This window comes from Salvelinus fontinalis, chromosome 1 (genome assembly GCF_029448725.1).
Source record: "Salvelinus fontinalis isolate EN_2023a chromosome 1, ASM2944872v1, whole genome shotgun sequence".
Classification (NCBI taxonomy): Eukaryota; Metazoa; Chordata; class Actinopteri; order Salmoniformes; family Salmonidae; genus Salvelinus; species Salvelinus fontinalis.
The window spans coordinates 85,475,798-85,500,650 of NC_074665.1; the positions used below are offsets into that span (position 1 = coordinate 85,475,798).

General features: G+C 47.2%; 1 protein-coding gene across 1 annotated transcript in view; it reads left to right on the plus strand.

Annotated features, from left to right (window-relative positions):
- Positions 1-24,853, plus strand: part of LOC129862984 (integrin alpha-9-like) — a 233,225-nt gene that overhangs the window by 102,606 nt on the left and 105,766 nt on the right. Inside the window, exons 12-15 of the mRNA XM_055935066.1 lie at positions 8,149-8,239; positions 9,726-9,771; positions 12,294-12,448; positions 20,523-20,683. Coding sequence (XP_055791041.1) covers positions 8,149-8,239; positions 9,726-9,771; positions 12,294-12,448; positions 20,523-20,683 — 453 coding nt within the window. The remainder of the gene's footprint in view (positions 1-8,148; positions 8,240-9,725; positions 9,772-12,293; positions 12,449-20,522; positions 20,684-24,853) is intronic.

Below are 24,853 nucleotides of genomic sequence, written 5' to 3' on the forward strand. Positions count from 1 at the left end.
GCAGACAGTGGTCTGTTCTAGTAGTGGTAGCAGACAGTGGTCTGTTCTAGTAGTGGTAGCAGACAGTGGTCTGTTCTAGTAGTGGTAGCAGACAGTGGTCTGTTCTAGTGGTGGTAGCAGACAGTGGTCTGTTCTAGTGGTGATAGCAGACAGTGGTCTGTTCTAGTAGTGGTAGCAGAAAGTGGTATTTCTAGTGGTGGTAGCAGGCAGTGGTCTGTTCTAGTGGTGGTAGCAGGCAGTGGTCTGTTCTACTAGTGGTGGTAGCAGACAGTGGTCTGTTCTATTAGTGGTAGCAGGCAGTGGTATGTTCTAGTGGTGGTAGCAGACAGTGGTCTGTTCTACTAGTGGTGGCTAGCAGACAGTGGTCTGTTCTAGTAGTGGTAGCAGGCAGTGGTATGTTCTAGTGGTGGTAGCAGACAGTGGTCTGTTCTACTAGTGATAGCAGACAGTGGTCTGTTCTAGTAGTGGTAGCAGACAGTGGTCTGTTCTAGTGGTAGCAGGCAGTGGTATGTTCTAGTGGTGGTAGCAGGCAGTGGTCTGTTCTACTAGTGGTAGCAGACAGTGGTCTGTTCTAGTAGTGGTAGCAGACAGTGGTCTGTTCTAGTAGTGGTAGCAGACAGTGGTCTGTTCTAGTAGTGGTAGCAGACAGTGGTCTGTTCTAGTGGTGGTAGCAGACAGTGGTCTGTTCTAGTAGTGGTAGCAGACAGTGGTCTGTTCTAGTAGTGGTAGCAGACAGTGGTCTGTTCTAGTAGTGGTAGCAGACAGTGGTCTGTTCTAGTAGTGGTAGCAGACAGTGGTCTGTTCTAGTAGTGGTAGCAGACAGTGGTCTGTTCTAGTGGTGGTAGCAGACAGTGGTCTGTTCTAGTGGTGGTAGCAGACAGTGGTCTGTTCTAGTAGTGGTAGCAGACAGTGGTCTGTTCTAGTAGTGGTAGCAGACAGTGGTCTGTTCTAGTAGTGGTAGCAGACAGTGGTCTGTTCTAGTGGTGGTAGCAGACAGTGGTGGTCTGTTCTAGTGGTGGTAGCAGACAGTGGTCTGTTCTAGTAGTGGTAGCAGACAGTGGTCTTGTCTAGTAGTGGTAGCAGACAGTGGTCTGTTCTAGTAGTGGTAGCAGACAGTGGTCTGTTCTAGTAGTGGTAGCAGACAGTGGTCTGTTCTAGTAGTGGTAGCAGACAGTGGTCTGTTCTAGTGGTGGTAGCAGACAGTGGTCTGTTCTAGTAGTGGTAGCAGACAGTGGTCTGTTCTAGTAGTGGTAGCAGACAGTGGTCTGTTCTAGTGGTGGTAGCAGGCAGTGGTCTGTTCTACTAGTGGTGGTAGCAGACAGTGGTCTGTTCTAGTAGTGGTAGCAGGCAGTGGTATGTTCTAGTGGTGGTAGCAGACAGTGGTCTGTTCTACTAGTGGTGGTAGCAGACAGTGGTCTGTTCTAGTAGTGGTAGCAGGCAGTGGTATGTTCTTGTGGTGGTAGCAGACAGTGGTCTGTTCTACTAGTGGTAGCAGACAGTGGTCTGTTCTAGTAGTGGTAGCAGACAGTGGTCTGTTCTAGTAGTGGTAGCAGACAGTGGTCTGTTCTAGTAGTGGTAGCAGACAGTGGTCTGTTCTAGTAGTGGTAGCAGACAGTGGTCTGTTCTAGTGGTGGTAGCAGGCAGTGGTCTGTTCTAGTAGTGGTAGCAGACAGTGGTCTGTTCTAGTAGTGGTAGCAGACAGTGGTCTGTTCTAGTGGTGGTAGCAGACAGTGGTCTGTTCTAGTAGTGGTAGCAGACAGTGGTCTGTTCTAGTGGTGGTAGCAGACAGTGGTGGTCTGTTCTAGTAGTGGTAGCAGACAGTGGTCTGTTCTAGTAGTGGTAGCAGACAGTGGTCTGTTCTAGTAGTGGTAGCAGACAGTGGTCTGTTCTAGTAGTGGTAGCAGACAGTGGTCTGTTCTAGTAGTGGTAGCAGACAGTGGTCTGTTCTAGTAGTGGTAGCAGACAGTGGTCTGTTCTAGTAGTGGTAGCAGACAGTGGGCTGTTCTAGTGGTGGTAGCAGACAGTGGTGGTCTGTTCTAGTGGTGGTAGCAGACAGTGGTCTGTTCTAGTAGTGGTAGCAGACAGTGGTCTGTTCTAGTAGTGGTAGCAGACAGTGGTCTGTTCTAGTAGTGGTAGCAGACAGTGGTCTGTTCTAGTAGTGGTAGCAGACAGTGGTCTGTTCTAGTAGTGGTAGCAGACAGTGGTCTGTTCTAGTAGTGGTAGCAGGCAGTGGTCTGTTCTAGTGGTGGTAGCAGACAGTGGTCTGTTCTAGTAGTGGTAGCAGACAGTGGTCTGTTCTAGTAGTGGTAGCAGACAGTGGTCTGTTCTAGTAGTGGTAGCAGACAGTGGTCTGTTCTAGTAGTGGTAGCAGACAGTGGTCTGTTCTAGTAGTGGTAGCAGACAGTGGTATGTTCTAGTGGTGGTAGCAGACAGTTGTCTGTTCTAATGGTGGTAGCAGACAGTGGTCTGTTCTAGTGGTGGTAGCAGACAGTGGTCTGTTCTAGTGGTGGTAGCAGACAGTGGTCTGTTCTAGTGGTGGTAGCAGACAGTGGTCTGTTCTAGTGGTGGTAGCAGGCAGTGGTCTGTTCTAGTAGTGGTAGCAGACAGTGGTCTTGTCTAGTAGTGGTAGCAGACAGTGGTCTGTTCTAGTAGTGGTAGCAGACAGTGGTCTGTACTAGTAGTGGTAGCAGACAGTGGTCTGTTCTAGTAGTGGTAGCAGACAGTGGTCTGTTCTAGTGGTGGTAGCAGACAGTGGTCTGTTCTAGTAGTGGTAGCAGACAGTGGTCTGTTCTAGTAGTGGTAGCAGACAGTGGTCTGTTCTAGTAGTGGTAGCAGACAGTGGTCTGTTCTAGTGGTGGTAGCAGACAGTGGTGGTCTGTTCTAGTGGTGGTAGCAGACAGTGGTCTGTTCTAGTAGTGGTAGCAGACAGTGGTCTGTTCTAGTGGTGGTAGCAGGCAGTGGTCTGTTCTAGTAGTGGTAGCAGACAGTGGTCTGTTCTAGTAGTGGTAGCAGACAGTGGTCTGTTCTAGTGGTGGTAGCAGACAGTGGTGGTCTGTTCTAGTGGTGGTAGCAGACAGTGGTCTGTTCTAGTAGTGGTAGCAGACAGTGGTCTGTTCTAGTAGTGGTAGCAGACAGTGGTCTGTTCTAGTGGTGGTAGCAGACAGTGGTCTGTTCTAGTAGTGGTAGCAGACAGTGGTCTGTTCTAGTGGTGGTAGCAGACAGTGGTGGTCTGTTCTAGTAGTGGTAGCAGACAGTGATCTGTTCTAGTGGTGGTAGCAGACAGTGGTGGTCTGTTCTAGTGGTGGTAGCAGACAGTGGTCTGTTCTAGTGGTGGTAGCAGACAGTGGTCTGTTCTAGTAGTGGTAGCAGACAGTGGTCTGTTCTAGTGGTGGTAGCAGACAGTGGTCTGTTCTAGTGGTGGTAGCAGACAGTGGTCTGTTCTAGTAGTGGTAGCAGACAGTGGTCTGTTCTAGTAGTGGTAGCAGACAGTGGTCTGTTCTAGTGGTGGTAGCAGACAGTGGTCTGTTCTAGTAGTGGTAGCAGACAGTGGTCTGTTCTAGTGGTGGTAGCAGACAGTGGTGGTCTGTTCTAGTAGTGGTAGCAGACAGTGGTCTGTTCTAGTAGTGGTAGCAGACAGTGGTCTGTTCTAGTAGTGGTAGCAGACAGTGGTCTGTTCTAGTAGTGGTAGCAGACAGTGGTCTGTTCTAGTAGTGGTAGCAGACAGTGGTCTGTTCTAGTAGTGGTAGCAGACAGTGGTCTGTTCTAGTAGTGGTAGCAGACAGTGGGCTGTTCTAGTGGTGGTAGCAGACAGTGGTGGTCTGTTCTAGTGGTGGTAGCAGACAGTGGTCTGTTCTAGTAGTGGTAGCAGACAGTGGTCTGTTCTAGTAGTGGTAGCAGACAGTGGTCTGTTCTAGTAGTGGTAGCAGACAGTGGTCTGTTCTAGTAGTGGTAGCAGACAGTGGTCTGTTCTAGTAGTGGTAGCAGACAGTGGTCTGTTCTAGTAGTGGTAGCAGGCAGTGGTCTGTTCTAGTGGTGGTAGCAGACAGTGGTCTGTTCTAGTAGTGGTAGCAGACAGTGGTCTGTTCTAGTAGTGGTAGCAGACAGTGGTCTGTTCTAGTAGTGGTAGCAGACAGTGGTCTGTTCTAGTAGTGGTAGCAGACAGTGGTCTGTTCTAGTAGTGGTAGCAGACAGTGGTATGTTCTAGTGGTGGTAGCAGACAGTTGTCTGTTCTAGTGGTGGTAGCAGACAGTGGTCTGTTCTAGTGGTGGTAGCAGACAGTGGTCTGTTCTAGTGGTGGTAGCAGACAGTGGTCTGTTCTAGTGGTGGTAGCAGACAGTGGTCTGTTCTAGTGGTGGTAGCAGGCAGTGGTCTGTTCTAGTAGTGGTAGCAGACAGTGGTCTTGTCTAGTAGTGGTAGCAGACAGTGGTCTGTTCTAGTAGTGGTAGCAGACAGTGGTCTGTACTAGTAGTGGTAGCAGACAGTGGTCTGTTCTAGTAGTGGTAGCAGACAGTGGTCTGTTCTAGTGGTGGTAGCAGACAGTGGTCTGTTCTAGTAGTGGTAGCAGACAGTGGTCTGTTCTAGTAGTGGTAGCAGACAGTGGTCTGTTCTAGTAGTGGTAGCAGACAGTGGTCTGTTCTAGTGGTGGTAGCAGACAGTGGTGGTCTGTTCTAGTGGTGGTAGCAGACAGTGGTCTGTTCTAGTAGTGGTAGCAGACAGTGGTCTGTTCTAGTGGTGGTAGCAGGCAGTGGTCTGTTCTAGTAGTGGTAGCAGACAGTGGTCTGTTCTAGTAGTGGTAGCAGACAGTGGTCTGTTCTAGTGGTGGTAGCAGACAGTGGTGGTCTGTTCTAGTGGTGTTAGCAGACAGTGGTCTGTTCTAGTAGTGGTAGCAGACAGTGGTCTGTTCTAGTAGTGGTAGCAGACAGTGGTCTGTTCTAGTGGTGGTAGCAGACAGTGGTCTGTTCTAGTAGTGGTAGCAGACAGTGGTCTGTTCTAGTGGTGGTAGCAGACAGTGGTGGTCTGTTCTAGTAGTGGTAGCAGACAGTGATCTGTTCTAGTGGTGGTAGCAGACAGTGGTGGTCTGTTCTAGTGGTGGTAGCAGACAGTGGTCTGTTCTAGTGGTGGTAGCAGACAGTGGTCTGTTCTAGTAGTGGTAGCAGACAGTGGTCTGTTCTAGTGGTGGTAGCAGACAGTGGTCTGTTCTAGTGGTGGTAGCAGACAGTGGTCTGTTCTAGTAGTGGTAGCAGACAGTGGTCTGTTCTAGTAGTGGTAGCAGACAGTGGTCTGTTCTAGTGGTGGTAGCAGACAGTGGTCTGTTCTAGTAGTGGTAGCAGACAGTGGTCTGTTCTAGTGGTGGTAGCAGACAGTGGTGGTCTGTTCTAGTAGTGGTAGCAGACAGTGATCTGTTCTAGTGGTGGTAGCAGACAGTGGTGGTCTGTTCTAGTGGTGGTAGCAGACAGTGGTCTGTTCTAGTGGTGGTAGCAGACAGTGGTCTGTTCTAGTAGTGGTAGCAGACAGTGGTCTGTTCTAGTGGTGGTAGCAGACAGTGGTCTGTTCTAGTGGTGGTAGCAGACAGTGGTCTGTTCTAGTGGTGGTAGCAGACAGTGGTCTGTTCTAGTGGTGGTAGCAGACAGTGGTCTGTTCTAGTGGTGGTAGCAGACAGTGGTCTGTTCTAGTGGTGGTAGCAGACAGCTGTCTGTTCTAGTAGTGGTAGCAGACAGTGGTCTGTTCTAGTGGTGGTAGCAGACAGTGGTCTGTTCTAGTGGTGGTAGCAGACAGTGGTCTGTTCTAGTAGTGGTAGCAGACAGTGGTCTGTTCTAGTAGTGGTAGCAGACAGTGGTCTGTTCTAGTAGTGGTAGCAGACAGTGATCTGTTCTAGTGGTGGTAGCAGACAGTGGTGGTCTGTTCTAGTGGTGGTAGCAGACAGTGGTCTGTTCTAGTAGTGGTAGCAGACAGTGGTCTGTTCTAGTGGTGGTAGCAGACAGTGGTGGTCTGTTCTAGTGGTGGTAGCAGACAGTGGTCTGTTCTAGTAGTGGTAGCAGACAGTGGTCTGTTCTAGTAGTGGTAGCAGACAGTGGTCTGTTCTAGTAGTGGTAGCAGACAGTGGTCTGTTCTAGTGGTGGTAGCAGACAGTGGTGGTCTGTTCTAGTGGTGGTAGCAGACAGTGGTCTGTTCTAGTAGTGGTAGCAGACAGTGGTCTGTTCTAGTGGTGGTAGCAGGCAGTGGTCTGTTCTAGTAGTGGTAGCAGACAGTGGTCTGTTCTAGTAGTGGTAGCAGACAGTGGTCTGTTCTAGTGGTGGTAGCAGACAGTGGTGGTCTGTTCTAGTGGTGGTAGCAGACAGTGGTCTGTTCTAGTAGTGGTAGCAGACAGTGGTCTGTTCTAGTAGTGGTAGCAGACAGTGGTCTGTTCTAGTGGTGGTAGCAGACAGTGGTCTGTTCTAGTAGTGGTAGCAGACAGTGGTCTGTTCTAGTGGTGGTAGCAGACAGTGGTGGTCTGTTCTAGTAGTGGTAGCAGACAGTGATCTGTTCTAGTGGTGGTAGCAGACAGTGGTGGTCTGTTCTAGTGGTGGTAGCAGACAGTGGTCTGTTCTAGTGGTGGTAGCAGACAGTGGTCTGTTCTAGTAGTGGTAGCAGACAGTGGTCTGTTCTAGTGGTGGTAGCAGACAGTGGTCTGTTCTAGTGGTGGTAGCAGACAGTGGTCTGTTCTAGTAGTGGTAGCAGACAGTGGTCTGTTCTAGTAGTGGTAGCAGACAGTGGTCTGTTCTAGTGGTGGTAGCAGACAGTGGTCTGTTCTAGTAGTGGTAGCAGACAGTGGTCTGTTCTAGTGGTGGTAGCAGACAGTGGTGGTCTGTTCTAGTAGTGGTAGCAGACAGTGATCTGTTCTAGTGGTGGTAGCAGACAGTGGTGGTCTGTTCTAGTGGTGGTAGCAGACAGTGGTCTGTTCTAGTGGTGGTAGCAGACAGTGGTCTGTTCTAGTAGTGGTAGCAGACAGTGGTCTGTTCTAGTGGTGGTAGCAGACAGTGGTCTGTTCTAGTGGTGGTAGCAGACAGTGGTCTGTTCTAGTGGTGGTAGCAGACAGTGGTCTGTTCTAGTGGTGGTAGCAGACAGTGGTCTGTTCTAGTGGTGGTAGCAGACAGTGGTCTGTTCTAGTGGTGGTAGCAGACAGCTGTCTGTTCTAGTAGTGGTAGCAGACAGTGGTCTGTTCTAGTGGTGGTAGCAGACAGTGGTCTGTTCTAGTGGTGGTAGCAGACAGTGGTCTGTTCTAGTAGTGGTAGCAGACAGTGGTCTGTTCTAGTAGTGGTAGCAGACAGTGGTCTGTTCTAGTAGTGGTAGCAGACAGTGATCTGTTCTAGTGGTGGTAGCAGACAGTGGTGGTCTGTTCTAGTGGTGGTAGCAGACAGTGGTCTGTTCTAGTAGTGGTAGCAGACAGTGGTCTGTTCTAGTGGTGGTAGCAGACAGTGGTGGTCTGTTCTAGTGGTGGTAGCAGACAGTGGTCTGTTCTAGTAGTGGTAGCAGACAGTGGTCTGTTCTAGTGGTGGTAGCAGACAGTTGTCTGTTCTAGTAGTGGTAGCAGACAGTGGTCTGTTCTAGTGGTGGTAGCAGACAGTGGTCTGTTCTAGTAGTGGTAGCAGACAGTGGTCTGTTCTAGTGGTGGTAGCAGACAGTGGTCTGTTCTAGTGGTGGTAGCAGACAGTGGTCTGTTCTAGTGGTGGTAGCAGACAGTGGTCTGTTCTAGTAGTGGTAGCAGACAGTGGTCTGTTCTAGTAGTGGTAGCAGACAGTGGTCTGTTCTAGTGGTGGTAGCAGACAGTGGTCTGTTCTAGTAGTGGTAGCAGACAGTGGTCTGTTCTAGTGGTGGTAGCAGACAGTGGTCTGTTCTAGTAGTGGTAGCAGACAGTGGTCTGTTCTAGTGGTGGTAGCAGACAGTGGTCTGTTCTAGTGGTGGTAGCAGACAGTGGTCTGTTCTAGTGGTGGTAGCAGACAGTGGTCTGTTCTAGTGGTGGTAGCAGACTGGTGCTTCAAACTGTTAGACGGTATGATGCTGATCCCTACTGCTACAGTAATGTGTTTGCTAGTGTTGGTCTGACAGGTCAGTGTGTGTGCTTGCATGTATGTATATGTTCTATCTCACGTTTTATATCATTCATTGCAGAGAGTGTCTGGACAGAGCATTAACCCCGCCCTCCAGATGTTCGGCCAATCAATCTCTGGCAATGTGGACATGGACAGCAATGGATATCCAGGTAGGGTCATACTATACAGTACGATACAGACATGATGCATAGCCAACACTAGGTGTAGGGCTAATGAAACACCTAGGACCTACGTCTCAACATAGCCAACACTAGGTGTAGGGCTAATGAAACACCTAGGACCTACGTCTCAACATAGCCAACACTAGGTGTAGGGCTAATGAAACACCTAGGACCTACGTCTCAACATAGCCAACACTAGGTGTAGGGCTAATGAAACACCTAGGACCTACGTCTCAACATAGCCAACACTAGGTGTAGGGCTAATGAAACACCTAGGACCTACGTCTCAACATAGCCAACACTAGGTGTAGGGCTAATGACACACCTAGGACCTACGTCTCAACATAGCCAACACTAGGTGTAGGGCTAATGAAACACCTAGGACCTACGTCTCAACATAGCCAACACTAGGTGTAGGGCTAATGACACACCTAGGACCTACGTCTCAACATAGCCAACACTAGGTGTAGGGCTAATGACACACCTAGGACCTACGTCTCACCATAGCCAACACTAGGTGTAGGGCTAATGAAACACCTAGGACCTACGTCTCAACATAGCCAACACTAGGTGTAGGGCTAATGAAACACCTAGGACCTACGTCTCAACATAGCCAACACTAGGTGTAGGGCTAATGACACACCTAGGACCTACGTCTCAACATAGCCAACACTAGGTGTAGGGCTAATGAAACACCTAGGACCTACGTCTCAACATAGCCAACACTAGGTGTAGGGCTAATGAATCACCTAGGACCTACGTCTCAACATAGCCAACACTAGGTGTAGGGCTAATGACACACCTAGGACCTACGTCTCAACATAGCCAACACTAGGTGTAGGGCTAATGACACACCTAGGACCTACGTCTCAACATAGCCAACACTAGGTGTAGGGCTAATGACACACCTAGGACCTACGTCTCAACATAGCCAACACTAGGTGTAGGGCTAATGAAACACCTAGGACCTACGTCTCAACATAGCCAGCACTAGGTGTAGGGCTAATGAAACACCTAGGTTGACTGTTCTGGCGTGGTCCTGGTTGACAACAATGACCATCGTTATGTTTGGAGGAAAAAGGGGGATTCTTGTATGCCGAAGAACATCATAACACTCCTGTCTGTCTGACTCTGAGTGGTTACTGGTCAGTCAGTAACACTCCTGTCTGTCTGACTCTGAGTGGTTACTGGTCAGTCAGTAACACTCCTGTCTGTCTGACTCTGAGTGGTTACTGGTCAGTCAGTAACACTCCTGTCTGTCTGACTCTGAGTGGTTACTGGTCAGTCAGTAACACTCCTGTCTGTCTGACTCTGAGTGGTTACTGGGCTCCACATCAATCGTGGACGTTTAGAACTGGAACAGAAAACAACAGGTATGAGGACCCACAAAGGTCATCACTTGTTAATGCATCGTGCCATATCTTTGAAGAACGAGAGAAATCTGCTGCGCTCATTGGTTGTTCTTGCATTGCAGATATTACCATTGGTGCGTTCATGGCTGATCGCGTGGTGTTATTGAGGTAAGTGGTTGTAAGTCAGGCTTTGTTCCAGTGTCCATACCAGCATACCACTTTGAATGCAGGCCCACTACGTTGCTCAATTGTAATTGGGAGTATGCTAGTGTAGATATTGGCACAGAGTAGAATAAAGACATACAGTGGAACATAGTAGTATAAAGACATACAGTGGAACAGAGTAAATGTTTCATCACAGAAATACATGAATTCCAGGCTGTGTCTACTGCAGTACCATGTTGTATTGTATTGGTTGTAGGTCCATTGACACCATGTTGTATTGTATTGGTTGTAGGTCCATTGACACCATGTTGTATTGTGTTGGTTATAAGTCCAATGACACCATATTATATTGGTTGTAGGTCCATTGACACCATGTTGTATTGGTTGTAGGTCTATTGACACCATGTTGTATTGGTTGTAGGTCTATTGACACCATGTTGTATTGGTTGTAGGTCCATTGACACCATGTTGTATTGTGTTGGTTATAAGTCAAATGACACCATAATGTATTGGTTGTAGGTCTATTGACACCATAATGTATTGGTTGTAGGTCCATTGACACCATAATGTATTGGTTGTAGGTCCATTGACACCATAATGTATTGGTTGTAAGTCTATTGACACCATGTTGTATTGGTTGTAGGTCTATTGACACCATGTTGTATTGTGTTGGTTATAAGTCCAATGACACCATAATGTATTGGTTGTAGGTCTATTGACACCATGTTGTACTGGTTGTAGATACATTGACACCATAATGTATTGGTTGTAGGTCTATTGACACCATGTTGTATTGGTTGTAGGTCTATTGACACCATGTTGTACTGGTTGTAGATACATTGACACCATAATGTATTGGTTGTATGTCTATTGACACCATGTTGTATTGGTTGTAGGTCTATTGACACCATAATGTATTGGTTGTAGGTCCATTGACACCATGTTGTATTGGTTGTAGGTCCATTGACACCATGTTGTATTGTATTGGTTATAAGTCCAATGACACCATAATGTATTGGTTGTAGGTCTATTGACACCATGTTGTACTGGTTGTAGATACATTGACACCATAATGTATTGGTTGTAGGTCTATTGACACCATAATGTATTGGTTATAAGTCCAATGACACCATAATGTATTGGTTGTAGATCCAATGACACCATGTTGTACTGGTTGTAGGTCCATTGACACCATGTTGTATTGGTTGTAGGTCTATTGACACCATGTTGTACTGGTTATAGGTCCATTGACACCATAATGTATTGGTTGTAGGTCTATTGATACCATAATGTATTGGTTGTAGGTCTATTGATACCATAATGTATTGGTTGTAGATCCATTGACACCATAATGTATTGGTTGTAGGTCTATTGATACCATAATGTATTGGTTGTAGATCCATTGACACCATAATGTATTGGTTGTAGATCCATTGACACCATAATGTATTGGTTGTAAGTCTATTGACACCATGTTGCATTGGTTGTAGGTCTATTGACACCATGTTGTATTGTGTTGGTTATAAGTCCATTGACACCATAATGTATTGGTTGTAGGTCCATTGACACCATGTTGTATTGGTTGTAGGTCTATTGACACCATAATGTACTGGTTGTAGGTCTATTGACACCATGTTGTACTGGTTGTAGGTCTATTGACACCATGTTGTATTGGTTGTAGGTCTATTGACACCATGTTGTATTGGTTGTAGGTCTATTGACACCATGTTGTATTGGTTGTAGGTCTATTGACACCATGTTGTATTGGTTGTAGGTCTATTGACACCATAATGTATTGGTTGTAGGTCCATTGACACCATGTTGTATTGGTTGTAGGTCTATTGACTCCATAATGTATTGGTTGTAGGTCTATTGACACCATAATGTATTGGTTGTAGGTCCATTGACACCATGTTGTATTGGTTGTAGGTCTATTGACTCCATAATTTATTGGTTGTAGGTCTATTGACACCATAATGTATTGGTTGTAGGTTCATTGACACCATGTTGTATTGGTTGTAGGTCCATTGACACCATGTTGTATTGGTTGTAGGTCCATTGACACCATGTTGTATTGGTTGTAGGTCTATTGACACCATGTTGTATTGTACTGGGTATAGGTCCATTGACACCATGTTGTATTGGTTGTAGGTCTATTGACACCATGTTGTATTGGTTGTAGGTCTATTGACACCATGTTGTATTGGTTGTAGGTCTATTGACACCATGTTGTATTGGTTGTAGGTCTATTGACACCATGTTGTATTGGTTGTAGGTCTATTGACACCATGTTGTATTGGTTGTAGGTCTATTGACACCATGTTGTATTGGTTGTAGGTCTATTGACACCATGTTGTATTGGTTGTAGGTCTATTGACACCATGTTGTATTGGTTGTAGGTCTATTGACACCATGTTGTATTGGTTGTAGGTCTATTGACACCATGTTGTACTGGTTATAGGTCCATTGACACCATGTTGTACTGGTTATAGGTCCATTGACACCATGTTATGTTTGGTGTTTAGGTCCCGGCCGGTGATCACTGTGGACGTGTCCATCTACCTGCCTGTCTCCATCAACATCTCTGTTCCTCAGTGTCACGAGGGACCACAACACCTCAACTGTTTCAACGCTACAGTCTGCCTGCTCTTCAGAGGAAAACACCTGCCTGGACAGATAGGTGAGCACTAATACAACTACACACAACTGTGTTCTGGCGTGGTCCTGGTTGACTGTTCTGGCGTGGTCCTGGTTGACTGTTCTGGTGTGGTCCTGGTTGACTGTTCTGGCGTGGTCCTGGTTGACTGTTCTGGCGTGGTCCTGGTTGACTGTTCTGGCGTGGTCCTGGTTGACTGTTCTGGCGTGGTCCTGGTTGACTTCTGGCGTGGTCCTGGTTGACTGTTCTAGCGTGGTCCTGGTTGACTGTTCTGGCGTGGTCCTGGTTGACTGTTCTGGCGTGGTCCTGGTTGACTGTTCTGGCGTGGTCCTGGTTGACTGTTCTGGCGTGGTCCTGGTTGACTGTTCTGGCGTGGTCCTGGTTGACTGTTCTGGCGTGGTCCTGGTTGACTGTTCTGGCGTGGTCCTGGTTGACTGTTCTGGCGTGGTCCTGGTTGACTGTTCTGGCGTGGTCCTGGTTAACTGTTCTGGCGTGGTCCTGGTTGACTGTTCTGGCGTGGTCCTGGTTGACTGTTCTGGCGTGGTCCTGGTTGACTGTTCTGGCGTGGTCCTGGTTGACTGTTCTAGCGTGGTCCTGGTTGACTGTTCTGGCGTGGTCCTGATTGACTGTTATGGCGTGGTCCTGATTGACTGTTATGGCGTGGTCCTGGTTGACTGTTCAGATGTGGTCCTGGTTGACTGTTATGGCGTGGTCCTGGTTGACTGTTATGGCGTGGTCCTGGTTGACTGTTATGGCGTGGTCCTGGTTGACTGTTATGGCGTGGTCCTGGTTGACTGTTCTGGCGTGGTCCTGGTTGACTGTTCTGGCGTGGTCCTGGTTGACTGTTCTAGCGTGGTCCTGGTTGACTGTTCTGGCGTGGTCCTGGTTGACTGTTCTGGTGTGGTCCTGGTTGACTGTTATGGCGTGGTCCTGGTTGACTGTTATGGCGTGGTCCTGGTTAACTGTTCTGGCGTGGTCCAGGTTGACTGTTCAGATGTGGTCCTGGTTGACTGTTATGGCGTGGTCCTGGTTGACTGTTATGGCGTGGTCCTGGTTGACTGTTATGGCGTGGTCCTGGTTGACTGTTATGGCGTGGTCCTGGTTGACTGTTCTAGCGTGGTCCTGGTTAACTGTTCTAATGTGGTCCTGGTTGACTGTTCTGGCGTGGTCCTGGTTGACTGTTCTGGCGTGGTCCTGGTTGACTGTTCTGGCGTGGTCCTGGTTGACTGTTCTAGCGTGGTCCTGGTTAACTGTTCTAGCGTGGTCCTGGTTGACTGTTCTGGCGTGGTCCTGGTTGACTGTTCTGGCGTGGTCCTGGTTGACTGTTCTGGCGTGGTCCTGGTTGACTGTTATGGCGTGGTCCTGGTTGACTGTTATGGCGTGGTCCTGGTTGACTGTTATGGCGTGGTCCTGGTTGACTGTTATGGCGTGGTCCTGGTTGACTGTTCTAGCGTGGTCCTGGTTGACTGTTATGTCGTGGTCCTGGTTGACTGTTATGGCGTGGTCCAGGTTGACTGTTATGGCGTGGTCCTGGTTGACTGTTATGGCGTGGTCCTGGTTGACTGTTCTGGCGTGGTCCTGGTTGACTGTTCAGATATGGTCCTGGTTGACTGTTCTGGCGTGGTCCTGATTGACTGTTCTGGTGTGGTCCTGGTGGACTGTTCAGATATGGTCCTGGTTGACTGTTCTGGCGTGGTCCTGATTGACTGTTATGGCGTGGTCCTGGTTGACTGTTCTGTCGTGCTCCTGGTTGACTGTTCTGGCGTGGTCCTGGTTGACTGTTCTGGCGTGGTCCTGGTTGACTGTTATGGCGTGGTCCTGGTTGACTGTTCTGGTGTGGTCCTGGTTGACTGTTCTTGCGTGGTCCTGGTTGACTGTCATGGCGTGGTCCTGGTTGACTGTTATGGCGTGGTCCTGGTTGACTGTTATGGCGTGGTCCTGGTTGACTGTTCTGGCGTGGTCCTGGTTGACTGTTCTGGCGTGGTCCTGGTTGACTGTTCTGGCGTGGTCCTGGTTGACTGTTATGGCGTGGTCCTGGTTAACTGTTATGGCGTGGTCCTGGTTGACTGTTCTGGCGTGGTCCTGGTTGACTGTTCTAGCGTGGTCCTGGTTGACTGTTCTGGTGTGGTCCTGGTTGACTGTTATGGCGTGGTCCTGGTTGACTGTTATGGCGTGGTCCTGGTTGACTGTTCTGGCGTGGTCCTGGTTAACTGTTATGGCGTGGTCCTGGTTGACTGTTATGGCGTGGTCCTGGTTAACTGTTATGGCGTGGTCCTGGTTGACTGTTCTAGCGTGGTCACACAACACAATGCCACAGATGTCTGAAGTTTTGAGGGAGTGTGCATTTGGCATGCTGACTGCAGGAATGTCCACCAGAGCTGTTGCTAGAAAATTTACGTCCGACCGGCCTCACAACTGCAGACCACGTGTATGGCTTCGTGTGGGCGAGAGGTTTGCTGATGTCAACATCGTGAACAGAGTGCCACATGGTGGTGGGGTTATGGTATGGGCAGGCATAAGCTACGGACAACGAACACGATCACATTTTATCGATGGCAATTTTAATTCACAGAGGTATCGAGATGAGATCCTGAAGCCCATTGTCGTGCCATCCATCCGCCGCCATCACCTCATGTTTCAGCGTGATAATGCACTGCCTCATGTTACAAGGATCTGCACACAATTATTGGAAGCTGAAAATGTCCCAGTTCTTCCAGGGCCTGCATTCTCACCACTCACCCATTGAACGTGTTTGGGAAGCTCTGGATCAACGTGTACTACACCGTGTTCCAGTTTCCACCAATATCCAGCAACTTCACACAGCCATTGAAGAGGAGTGGGACAACATTCCACAGGCCACAATCAACAGCCTGATCAGCTCTGTGCGAAGGAGATGTGTCTTGCTGCATGAGGCAAATGGTGGTCACACCAGATACTGACTGGTTTTCTGATCCACGCCACCACATTTTTGTTTTTAAGGTGCACTACATGACCAAAAGTATGTGTACACCTGCTAGTCGAACATCTCATTCCAAAATCATGGGTATTAATATGAAGTTGGTCCCCCCTTTGCTGCTATATTAGCCTCTACTCTTCTGGGAAGTCATTCCACTAGATGCTGGAATATTGCTGCAGGGACTTGCTTCCATTCAGCCACAAGGGCATTAGTGAGGTTCGGTGATTAGGCCTGGCTCGCAGTCAGCTTTCAAATTCAACACCATTGTATAATGTAGCGTTAAGATTTCCCTTCACTGGAACTAAGGGGCCTAGTCCGAACCATGAAAAACAGCCCCAGACCATTATTTCTCCTCCACCAAACTTTACAGTTGGCACTATGCATTGAGGCAGGTAGCGTTCTCCTGGCATCCGCCAAACCCAGATTAGTCCGTCAGACTGCCAGATGGTCAAGCGTGATTCATCACTCCAGAGAACGCGTTTCCATTGCTGCAGAGTCCAATGGTGGGAGCTTTACACCACTCCAGCCGATGATTGGCATTGCGCATGGTGATCATAGGCTTGTCGGCCATGGAAACTCATTTCATGAAGGTCCCGACAAACAGTTATTGTGCTGACGTGGCTTTCAGAGGCAGTTTGGAATTTGGTAGTGAGTGTTGCAACTGAGGACAGACAATTTATACACTCTTCATCACTCAGCAGTCTTGTTCTGTGAGCTTGTGTGGCCTACCACTTCGAGGCTGAGCCGTTATTGCTCCTAGATGTTTCCACTTCACAATACAGTTGACCGGGGCAGCTCTAGCAGGGCAGAAATTTTACTAACTGACTAGTTGGAAAGGTGGCATCCTATGACGATGCCACGTTGAAAGTCACTGAGCTTTTCAGTAAGGCCATTCTACTGCCAATGTTTGTCTATGAAGATTTTATATCTGTGTGCTTGATTTTATACAATGTGGCTGAAATAGCGCATTTGAAGGGGTGTCCACATACTTTTGTATATATAGTGTATTTGTGACCAACAGATGCATATTTGTATTACCAGCCATAGATTAGGGCCTAATTAATTAATTCCAATTGACTGATTTCCTTATATGAACTGTTACTCAGTAAATTCTTTGAAATTTGTAGCATGTTGTGTTGACCTTGTTTCAGTATATAAATGTGAAGCATCCGTTTGTCATTTCCACTCACTACCAAATATGGTGATGAGAGGAATCCCGGTGAGAGAAAATGGAGCGAGATGGATTTTGTCCGGCATTCGGCTAATTTTGTCATCGTTGAAACATTTGATCTCCGTACAGTTTTCTGTTCCCAAAACTACAATCTGTTACAACAAAGTAGACTAAGTTTTGTAGACTTTCCCCTTTGCAAAGTAAAAAAAATGCATTGTTTAGAAAGAGTGCAATGGCAAATTGAGTTATTGCACACGCACACTTCAGAGTAGGCGTTCCGTAGTGGAAATATGCAAATGCATGCTAAAATGCGCCTATAGGATCTCGCTAGCTTGTGCTTGGCTCTGCCCACCTCTTTGCTTTTTTCTGCCCATTATGATTAATTTGCTCCCATTGGAAATTACAGGCTGTGGTTTATCTTGGGTTAGTTATAAAAACTATTTGGTTTAGGTGTGGTCCTGGTTGTGTCTGTGGGTTTGGTCAAGCTTGATCCCCCCCGGGACAGGGAAGTAGCCTGCTGGTATAGTTTGGTAATGACGCCTGGGCCGGTAATGAACACTCAACGCCCCTCCTTTCCACCTGGCAGGGTGAGCTCATGGAAGGCGCTCCCGTACACACGTGGAATGAATCAATGAGTAAACATGTAATGTTTATGATTTCTGTATTCAAAATAGATCTATGAAGTAGTTTACTTAAAACTGCTGAAACCACCAACACGTCAATGGAAATCATGGGTGTGAGTTTTGTTTTGACAGGGTGTTTCTTACTCATCGGTGTTACCGTTAGAGAAGTCCATGTCTTGTTTTGATATGAATGTCTGTCGGTTTGACCCTGTGTGCATTTGTTTTGTGTGCGTGTGCGTGCGTGCGTGTGTGTGTGGACTACATGAGGACTTCTCCAACTAAGGCTGGACCTGACAAAGATCCACCTTGGATTGAAACATTGCTACTGTGACCAGGTCTATTAGTAGCCTGACATTTCCCTGTCTTTTTCCTCTCTAATACATTTTATGTATTTATTATTTCATTTATCCTTTATTTAACCAGGTAGGCTAGTTGAGAATAAGTTCTCATTTACAACTGCGACCTGGCCAAGATAAAGCACAGCAGTTCGACACATACAGCAACACAGAGTTACACATGGGATAAACAAACGTACAGCCAATATAACCTGACAGCTGGTCTCTCTCTCTCTCCCCAGAGTTGCTGTGTAACCTGACAGCTGGTTTCTCTCCTCTCCCTCCCCAGAGTTGTTGTATAACCTGACAGCTGGTCTCTCTCTGTCTCTCCCCAGAGTTGTTGTATAACCTGACAGCTGGTCTCTCTCTGTCTCTCCCCAGAGTTGTTGTATAACCTGACAGCTGGTCTCTCTCTGTCTCTCCCCAGAGTTGTTGTATAACCTGACAGCTGGTCTCTCTCTGTCTCTCCCCAGAGTTGTTGTATAACCTGACAGCTGGTCTCTCTCTCTCTCCCCAGAGTTGTTGTATAACCTGACAGCTGGTCTCTCTCTATCTCTCCCCAGAGTTGTTGTATAACCTGACAGCTGGTCTCTCTCTGTCTCTCCCCAGAGTTGTTGTATAACCTGACAGCTGGTCTCTCTCTGTCTCTCCCCAGAGTTGTTGTATAACCTGACAGCTGGTCTCTCTCTCTCTCCCCAGAGTTGTTGTATAACCTGACAGCTGGTCTCTCTCTCTCTCCCCAGAGTTGTTGTATAACCTGACAGCTGGTTTCTCTCCTCTCTCTCCCCAGAGTTGTTGTATAACCTGACAGCTGGTCTCTCTCTGTCTCTCCCCAGAGTTGTTGTATAACCTGACAGCTGGTCTCTCTCTCTCTCCCCAGAGTTGTTGTATAACCTGACAGCTGGTCTCTCTCTGTCTCTCCCCAGAGTTGTTGTATAACCTGACAGCTGGTCTCTCTCTGTCTCTCCCCAGAGTTGTTGTATAACCTGACAGCTGGTCTCTCTCTGTCTCTCCCCAGAGTTGTTGTATAACCTGACAGCTGGTCTCTCTCCTCTCTCCCCAGAGTTGTTGTATAACCTGACAGCTGGTCTCTCTGTCTCTCCCCAGAGTTGTTGTATAACCTGACAGCTGGTCTCTCTGTCTCTCCCCAGAGTTGTTGTATAACCTGTCAGCTGGTCTCTCTCTGTCTCTCCCCAGAGTTGTTGTATAACCTGACAGCTGGTCTTTCTCTCTCTCTCCCCAGAATTGTTGTATAACCTGACAGCTGGTTTCTCTCTGTCTCTCCCCAGAGTTGTTGTATAACCTGACAGCTGGTCTCTCTCCTCTCTCCCCAGAATTGTTGTATAACCTGACAGCTGGTTTCTCTCCTCTCTCTCCCCAGAGTTGTTGTATAACCTGACAGCTGGTCTCTCTCTGTCTCTCCCCAGAGTTGTTGTATAACCTGACAGCTGGTCTCTCTCCTCTCTCCCCAGAGTTGTTGTATAACCTGACAGCTGGTCTCTCTCCTCTCTCCCCAGAATTGTTGTATAACCTGACAGCTGGTTTCTCTCCTCTCTCTCCCCAGAGTTGTTGTATAACCTGACAGCTGGTCTCTCTCTGTCTCTCCCCAGAGTTGTTGTATAACCTGACAGCTGGTCTCTCTCTGTCTCTCCCCAGAGTTGTTGTATAACCTGACAGCTGGTCTCTCTCTGTCTCTCCCCAGAGTTGCTGTATAACCTGACAGCTGGTCTCTCTCCTCTCTCCCTAGAATTGTTGTATAACCTGACAGCTGTTTTCTCTCCTCTCTCCCCAGAGTTGTTGTATAACCTGACAGCTGGTCTCTCTCCTCTCTCCCCAGAGTTGTTGTATAACCTGACAGCTGGTCTCTCTCTGTCTCTCCCCAGAGTTGCTGTATAACCTGACAGCTGGTCTCTCTCCTCTCTCCCTAGAATTGTTGTATAACCTGACAGCTGTTTTCTCTCCTCTCTCCCCAGAGTTGTTGTATAACCTGACAGCTGGTCTCTCTCCTCTCTCCCCAGAGTTGTTGTATAACCTGACAGCTGGTCTCTCTCCTCTCTCCCTAGAATTGTTGTATAACCTGACAGCTGTTTTCTCTCCTCTCTCCCCAGAGTTGTTGTATAACCTGACAGCTGGTCTCTCTCCTCTCTCCCCAGAGTTGTTGTATAACCTGGCAGCTGGTCTCTCTCCTCTCTCCCTAGAATTATTGTATAACCTGACAGCTGGTCTCTCTCCTCTCTCTCCCCAGAGTTGTTGTATAACCTGACAGCTGGTCTCTCTCTGTCTCTCCCCAGAGTTGTTGTATAACCTGACAGCTGGTCTCTCTCTGTCTCTCCCCAGAGTTGTTGTATAACCTGACAGCTGGTCTCTCTCTCTCTCCCAAGAGTTGTTGTATAACCTGACAGCTGGTCTCTCTCTGTCTCTCCCCAGAGTTGTTGTATAACCTGACAGCTGGTCTCTCTCCTCTCTCCCCAGAGTTGTTGTATAACCTGACAGCTGGTCTCTCTCCTCTCTCCCCAGAGTTGTTGTATAACCTGACAGCTGGTCTCTCTCTGTCTCTCCCCAGAGTTGTTGTATAACCTGACAGCTGGTCTCTCTCTGTCTCTCCCCAGAGTTGTTGTATAACCTGACAGCTGGTCTCTCTGTCTCTCCCCAGAGTTGTTGTATAACCTGACAGCTGGTCTCTCTCTGTCTCTCCCCAGAGTTGTTGTATAACCTGACAGCTGGTCTCTCTCTCTCTCCCCAGAGTTGTTGTATAACCTGACAGCTGGTCTCTCTCTCTCTCCCCAGAGTTGTTGTATAACCTGACAGCTGGTCTCTCTCCTCTCTCCCCAGAGTTGTTGTATAACCTGACAGCTGGTCTCTCTCTGTCTCTCCCCAGAGTTGTTGTATAACCTGACAGCTGGTCTCTCTGTCTCTCCCCAGAGTTGTTGTATAACCTGACAGCTGGTCTCTCTCTGTCTCTCCCCAGAGTTGCTGTATAACCTGACAGCTGGTCTCTCTCCTCTCTCCCCAGAGTTGCTGTATAACCTGACAGCTGATGTGGATAAGAGGCAGAGGAGCCAGTCTTCCAGAGTGTACTTTATTCAGAATGGAGCCCAGATCAGCTTAATGAGCAACGAGCTCAGTCTGGACATCAACAGAGAGGATTGCCAACAGTACACTGCATATGTTAAGGTGAGTCCCTAGAAGTCGTTTAGTTTGTCGCACTGCTTAGCTTTATCTTGGCCAGGTCGCAGTTGTAAATGAGAACTTGTTCTCAACTGGTCTATCTGGTGAAATAAAGGTGAAATAAAATAAATAAATATAATGTGGACCTGTGGTTAGCAATGCCAAGGTTGTGGGTTCAATTCCTGTACAGATCACATGAGAGAGGTCTCTTTTCCTCAGAGCAGAGTGTCCCCAGCGGTCAAAGCTGGTTGCAATGATTATCCGTTTTTTTGTCGTGAAGTCATGGTCAGGTTGTATAAGGAAGTTTGTTTATCGTCAAGAAGACATCTTCTGGTTGACCAACAGAGACCAGTGGGTTGTAGTCTCACACACCAGACTGTGTTGTGTGCCACCATGTTAAGGTGATAGCATACTGTATGATGACTTCTCATCCAGAAAACATGTTTACAACTAGATATGATGTCATGAAGATGTCATGTGTCCTAATGTTGCCCCATTGGTCCCAGTTAGCTGGTTCAGTTGGAGCTATTGTGTCCATGTCCACTGAACTCTTTTTCACAGCAACTGGGTTATTCAAGCAGTGTTTGTCAAGATGTTTTCTTTCTGTTTGTTTTGATGTTCTGAAGCGATGTTCAATCTCCATAGCGTCTCCGGTGGCAACTTCCTGTCAGTCTTAATACTTTTGACAGTCTCAAAACGATGTTGAAATTGTAGCCAAGGCAAACAAAACAAAGGTGAATCATATTGGCTATAATATATATTGGCTATAATATATATTGGCTATAATCATTGTTCCCTCTCATTTATTTTTCAGCACTGAGCAAATTTCAGGTCTGCTGACCTCAAACTTCAACGTTGTGAAAATTCTGTGCAACTTTCAACACGCTTTTATAGTGAACACTGAGGCTGAACCCACTTTAAGTTACAGTTATAACAGTGGCCAAGTATTCTACTGTGGCTATTTTATCATAATGTAGTCCTACCAGAGTGGCCTACAATCAATAACAATGGAGAAAAATGCATCCCATAACATTCTATCATTCAGCCTACAGTAGCAGCAATGTGTGGTGTTCAATGTAGGCCTACATTCCATGAGAATTTTCAAAAAAACATGCAGGGCTTGACATGAATAACCTGTTTATCCACTTCACCTTCAGACAAGGAGGTCTGAAAATGTGTTGTTTGACGCAAGAAACCACAAAATAAAATTAATCAGTCAAATGATGCTACCCTCTGCCTATTGGCTACTTAGCTTATTCAAGACTGTTTCAAAATACAACACTGCCCCTTTAAAACATAAAAAAGCTCTTTACCTGACTCACTTTCCAAAGATGGCTAGAAGTGCTCTTGTAGGAAGCAACCACTCCCCCATTGTTGCCTAGAAATTAGCTACGACTGTGCTAATAACTAATTAGCAAATAATATTAACAAATGTGCACAGGTGGCTACATGCAGCTCTTGCTTTGATCTCAAGCATATCTATTCACGACCCCTCATACTGTAAACACAGTCCAGTTCAAAGTGAATGGCACAGATACATATATGGCAATAGTCTATTTGCATATTGGCCTACTGCAGCTCTGATTGGTTAAGAGTATGGGCCTGAGTCGTGCCTGTCAATGCAATAAAATCCTACTCCGATGCGCTCTGCCTACAAGAAAATCTATTGCATAGTTAGTTTTGCATACTAAGTCTTGCATAGTTTTCTTTTTCTTCTGTATGTTACGTTGAAAGTGGCTAATATTGTGTTGATTTGAGCACTATTTCCACAGAGGAGGGAAACGTTGATAGTGTTAACTCAAGGGGAAAACTCTACAAAATTGAGTGAAGTTCAATCCCATGCTTCTCTGCGAGGGCTGATATTTCTTCTGCATGGCAGTCCGAGGGGAGCTGCGCACAGATTAGAGGGAACATTGGCTATAATATATATTGGCTATAGGTGTGTGTGCATGCGTGTGAAAGTTCAACAGATGTCTGGTTGAGTGGTTTTATCCTTCAGCTTGCTGGGTCAGGGCAAATGTGACATACAGGCAGTCATAACAGTTAAAACAACACTGTTTACTTTCTGACTGTGCTATCATCTCCAAATGGATAGAAACAGTAGGTGGTAGAGTAGCTATATTTCACAGACCACATAGATAAGTAGCTAAGGTGCAGGAAGATATGTGTCTTAAACTGGAAACTGAACCCTCCTCACACTCACTGGTTGAGCCATGCAAATTTCTGTTATTTAAGTTCCAATCCTTCGGTCACCGTAGTAGACCGTTGTCACTATTGTCAGATAGTTTCAGTCAGAACTCAAGGCTAAGTTTTAATTACTGCAATTTGCATGTAACTTAATGTGCAGACAGGCTTCTTGTCTGGAGTAGGAACTGAAGAGAGTCACATAAATAGTAAGTTACTGTATCGTAACCTGCTGATTCAGAGGCAGCTTAGAGTGGACCTACAGTATGTCCTGAGGCCTGAGGGCGTCCATGTATGTCTCACCTCCTGCTAATGGGGACCAGAGGTCCCACCCCACACGGAGCCTGTGCATTTCACTGCCATTCTCTACAGTGGACCCCAGGCTAATTTCTCCCTGGGAGGCTGAGCCTGACTGAACTCAATACCATTCTATCCTTCTCGCAGTCTCTCTGCCCCCCCCCCCCCCAAACAGTCCTGGGTTCAAACACTATTCGAAAACACTTTAAGTACTTTAAATGTGCTTGACTGAGCTTGCCTGGCTTAATGGACCAATAGAATAGTACACAAAACTGCAAACCCCGCCCATCTGGCACTGCAGGCAGGCTAAAGCAAATGCTCAAATTGTCTGAAACATTTCGAATAGTGTTAGAATGCAGGTCTGCTACCCTGCCATACAGCCCATAGTGTTAGAACCCAGGTCTGCTACCCTGCCATACAGCCCATAGTGTTAGAACACAGGTCTGCTACCCTGACATACAGCCCATAGTGTTAGAACACAGGTCTGCTACCCTGACATACAGCCCATAGTGTTAGAACACAGGTCTGCTACCCTGCCATACAGCCCATAGTGTTAGAACCCAGGTCTGCTACCCTGACATACAGCCCATAGTGTTAGAACCCAGGTCTGCTACCCTGCCATACAGCCCATAGTGTTAGAACCCAGGCCTGCTACCCTGCCTTACAGCCCATAGTGTTAGAACCCAGGCCTGCTACCCTGCCATACAGCCCATAGTGTTAGAACCCAGGTCTGCTACCCTGACATACAGCCCATAGTGTTAGAACACAGGTCTGCTACCCTGACATACAGCCCATAGTGTTAGAATGCAGGTCTGCTACCCTGCCATACAGCCCATAGTGTTAGAACCCAGGTCTGCTACCCTGCCATACAGCCCATAGTGTTAGAACACAGGTCTGCTACCCTGCCATACAGCCCATAGTGTTAGAACCCAGGCCTGCTACCCTGCCATACAGCCCATAGTGTTAGAACCCAGGTCTGCTACCCTGCCATACAGCCCATAGTGTTAGAATCCAGGTCTCCTACCCTGCCATACAGCCCATAGTGTTAGAACCCAGGTCTGCTACCCTGACATACAGCCCTGGGCTGAGTATACCTCACTACATAATGTGAGAGACTTTGAACAACACATCATAACACCATTATGGAGCCTTAAACATCCAGTCTGTCCAGTGAAGTGGAGTTTGTGGAACTCCTAGAGGACTATATACAGTAGTCATTGATAATTAGACACGTATGGTTGTTTCTCATAATTGAACACTGTGACCAGACAGAGAATAAACTGTTAGCTTCAATTGTGACAATCGTAGGTATACACACAATAAATCAGCGAGGTGAAATATTGTAATGTTAATTCCCAATGTAAACCTGTTCAACATCTTCTACACAGCAATATCTCTATTTTTGGCATCCCAAATTGCACCCTATTCCCTTTATAGTGCACTACTTTTGACCAGAGTCCTATGGGGTGTAAATGCACTATAAAGGGAATAGGGTGCCATTTGGGATGCTGACTCTATGTTTCTGGGTGTGCTGTAGTGTACTGTAGATTAGCGATCTGGTGCGTGCCACATATGTAACTAACTGGCATCTCTCTGTCTCGGTGTACTGTAATGTACTAGGTGGGATTAACACTCTTCCACTAAAGCTGAGAGTGGGATTCATCAGGCCAGAACCACGTCACCATAGAATTGATC